This window comes from Carassius carassius, unplaced genomic scaffold (genome assembly GCF_963082965.1).
Source record: "Carassius carassius unplaced genomic scaffold, fCarCar2.1 SCAFFOLD_56, whole genome shotgun sequence".
NCBI classification, from domain to species: domain Eukaryota; kingdom Metazoa; phylum Chordata; class Actinopteri; order Cypriniformes; family Cyprinidae; genus Carassius; species Carassius carassius.
Window position 1 is genome coordinate 527,639 of NW_026775126.1, and position 3,809 is coordinate 531,447.

Sequence of the window (3,809 nt, forward strand, 5' to 3'; positions counted from 1 at the left end):
AAAATTAATATGAAATTGTGTTTTTTCGTTACATATGACAGCTCTAAAATTAGTCCCCAAAGAATGATGAAGTGAAGGTCATCATATTCCTCATTTCTTCTACTTCTTTAATTTCAGTCACACCCAAACACATCACTGACTCCAACAGTGGATATAAGAAGCTGTGCTTCTACAAGAACATTGCTGGCTCTGACTGTACTTAAGGCAGCAGCTTCTGGGGTCTTTACTTTATGACACAAGAGCAGCTTCACACCATGTTTGTTCTTGGTCTGTTTACCTGTATTGTGCTGAGAGCATTTAGTGCTCAGGCAAAAGTGGTCGAAAGCTTTGATGACTGTAAAGGGTTCTTCTACAAAGACAATGAACCAGAAGGAATGGATCAGAATGCCAAGAAAATTTGTCAGAAGCTTGAATATGATCACTACTATTACGCTACTCTGTACTCAGTTCATCGCAGGATCCCTCTCTACAGCGCGTACGTATTTGATTCTGAATGCTCAAGTACTGCTGGAAGGAAAGAAAACTGGCACATCGAGCCACAGGTAAACATGTGCTTCACTCACCATCGGCAACACTTTATAATATTGTTCAGTTGTAAGCCATTTCTAAGTCATTAGTTAAAGATGAACTAATCATTTACAAAACAACTGTGTTCATAAATGATTAATAAAAGATATGTTAATATTTTTTACTAATATTATTTATGTTTTGTAGTTATAAATCATTTACAAGTGATTAGATGAAGATTAACTAATCATTTACAAAACATAACTGTGTTCACAAATGATTAAGTAATATGCTAACTATTTACAAATCTATCATAATTTATCTAAAAAAATAGCGAATCTTGAAATAATCGAACATATCCTTAGACTTGTATTAATCATTATGAATCATTGAGATGTCAACACTGTACTGCTATCTCACAGTGTTAAAATAGTGCATGTGTCAGAGAAGACATTTGTCTATATCTTCACCAGTCAGCCCTTACACTGCAGTACACACTACAGTCTATAAAAAAAACAGAGTATTCAAAACCTATCGTGTGAATGCTAGGAGTGTAACGATTCACTCGTTTTCGCGATGCATCGATTACAAACCCTGACGATGTATATGCATCGCAGCTGATGATGTGTGATCTCTCCTCAGGACTCGTGGCCAGTAATACTAAAGTGAAGTAGCTTTAATTTTCTCTAGTTTGTCAATGACTCTCTGCATCTTAGTGGCGGCGTTACATGAGCAGTCGAAAGCTGTATTTATTGCATGGACAGAGCAAAACTGTAAGTGTCTAAATCATACACACATTTCCATTGAATGATAAATGTGTTTTAACAATGCTGATAAACCGAATGTACGAAGGAAACTGTTAAATAACCACAGCATTAACATCGAACTTGAAATAAGAGCGCAAGGTTTATCTGAAAACCAGATGCATGAAAGTAGCGTTTGTTGCTTTAGCAAACAGACATCTGGTGCGTTTTCTCTCAGAATCATCATTTGCTGATGGAGAGGAAACGTGAAATAGCTACTATAGCATTTTACTCTGTGAAAATTAGATAAAAAAGTTTTCACAATGAAAGAGAAGTCATGTCGCTCTCATAGACGTGCCAGGCTTTATGTGCAGCTAAACTGAATAAAAGCAGAATGAACTGATAAAACACTAAGAAAATAACCCCACAATAAATAGAATATATATATATATATATATATATATATATACATACATATATATATATATATATATATATAAAAATATAGAAAAATATATATATATAAAATGTATATAAAATGTATGAATAATGTAGTTCTAATTGACATCATTTATTACAGTACAGAAACTATAAAGTATATTTTCTACCTTATTCTGTGCAGAAAATTAAAATAATAGCTCAAATATAGTAGCCTAAATAAAACAATCATGAAACAGGCATTAGGAAAAAATAATATTGATTACAAATGATAATTGTCAAGCAGTATATTTGTTTTCTTACAGCAAATTAAAATTAATAAAAAAGCATTTTAATAATCCTGTGAATGCACTTAAAGATCGCAGAATCTAATTGTTATAATCGAATCGAATCAAATTTAATTGTGAATCTAATCGGAATCGAATCGAAAACCTATGAATCAAATCAAATCGCTGCCTACCCAAAGATTCACAGCCCTAGTGAACGCATGAATAAATAATTTACAAAGATTTCTGCATCCCATAATCTAAAGTGTGCACATGTTTTACTCATCATTCGTAGAGCTATTCCCCCAAGTGTGTATACACACAAGCTGTATCCAGCAGGTTTGGAAAACATCTTAAAACATTTAAGATTACTTTCGAGACTTGTAAATCGTTAGCATATTACTTAATAATCATTTGTGAATGTTTTGTAAATGATAAGTTAATCATCTACTCACTAGTAAACTATTTATAACTTAATCTACAAAACATAGAGAAAAATATTATATCAATCAAACTAACCATCTAACATATTTCTTCTGCAGATTTCCCAACCTGAGTCCCAAACTGATTATATGGTAAGTGAGAGGGACTCTGATGAAAACATTATTAAAAAACATCAAGCCATCAGCAGCGACTACAGCGACTCTGGATATGATCTTGGACTCCTGAACCCCAACAGCTTCCAATGCGATGAAGGTCGTATCGCAACGTTCACACTGACCAACGCTGCACCTATAGATGAGTCTTTCGACCGTATCCAGTGGAAGAACTGGGAGAGTGCCCTGAGGAGTTTCTTAAGAAGCAAGCTTGACAGTCATAATGGTTCAGCAACAGTCTACATTGTCACAGGTACAGTACCTGATGACGATGTACAAATGCCACACAAGGGAACCTCTGAAGACCCAGAAAGAGTGACTGTGCCCTCTCACATCTGGACAGCCGTCTGTTATAAACACCACCTCAATGACACAAAGTCTTTTTCCTTTGGCTACATTGGGGAAAACCAGCTGGAAGGTGGCATATGGCTGATGACAGTCTCAGACCTTAATGATAAGCTCAGCAGTCTCTATAGTGAGCAGTTAAAATCTCATCAGTCGATTAAGATTTTTGTTGGTGATTGTTTTGATGACAGTAAAGAATTAAATGAGGTTAAGGGTGTGTTTAACAAATTAATAAATCCAAACCAAGTAGACGAGATGGCCACAGATGTGCAGACCATGTCTCTCACACAGAAAAGGGTCAGACGTTCACATCATGGGTGTTGTTGCCTCTGTTATTACTACTACTGGTGCTGGAACGGTTATCAATGGGTCTACTGTGTCGAAACGCGATGCGCAAAATGAAGATCTCGATTTTTCCACAATGTTTGACCGATTCTCGATTTTTTATGATTTTTAACTAGTCAACTTGATAATGAAACTACAACATGATTCAATTTCTTTTTCATTTTTTAACCCTCTAGAAAATTATATTCCAAGTGCAGCACACATGAAGTTGTCAAAATGATGTAATTGTTAAACAAATTACTTGTTAAATATCTTTGCAGAAAAGATGCAAAAACTACAACTACATATTGTACTAACTGTTCTTATACATATTGTGTTCAGAAATAATACGAGGACAATTCTTTTAGAAAATCACAAAAGTCAAGGTAATTCACCTTGTATGATTTTGAAACTGCAACGCCCCAAGCACCCCCCCCGCACATCTGAATTGCATGTGGTGCTAACACTTGCTAACCTAGAAACAAAACAAATACAATAATTCATACAAAAAATTATGAGTCTCTGTTGAAGGATCCAATGAATCTTCATAGCAACCTGTGTGTGTTACTACAAGAGAACAACCATATGTT

At 34.9% G+C, this 3,809-nt stretch overlaps 1 protein-coding gene across 1 annotated transcript; it reads left to right on the forward strand.

Annotated features, from left to right (window-relative positions):
- Window positions 1–226: 226 nt before the first annotated feature.
- LOC132136860 (endonuclease domain-containing 1 protein-like) lies at window positions 227–3,297 on the forward strand. The gene is made up of 2 exons (XM_059547402.1): window positions 227–542; window positions 2,497–3,297. Exons 1-2 carry the CDS (start codon window positions 231–233, stop codon window positions 3,295–3,297), a joined length of 1,113 nt encoding a protein of 370 aa, XP_059403385.1. The 5' UTR covers window positions 227–230.
- Window positions 3,298–3,809: the final 512 nt, after the last annotated feature.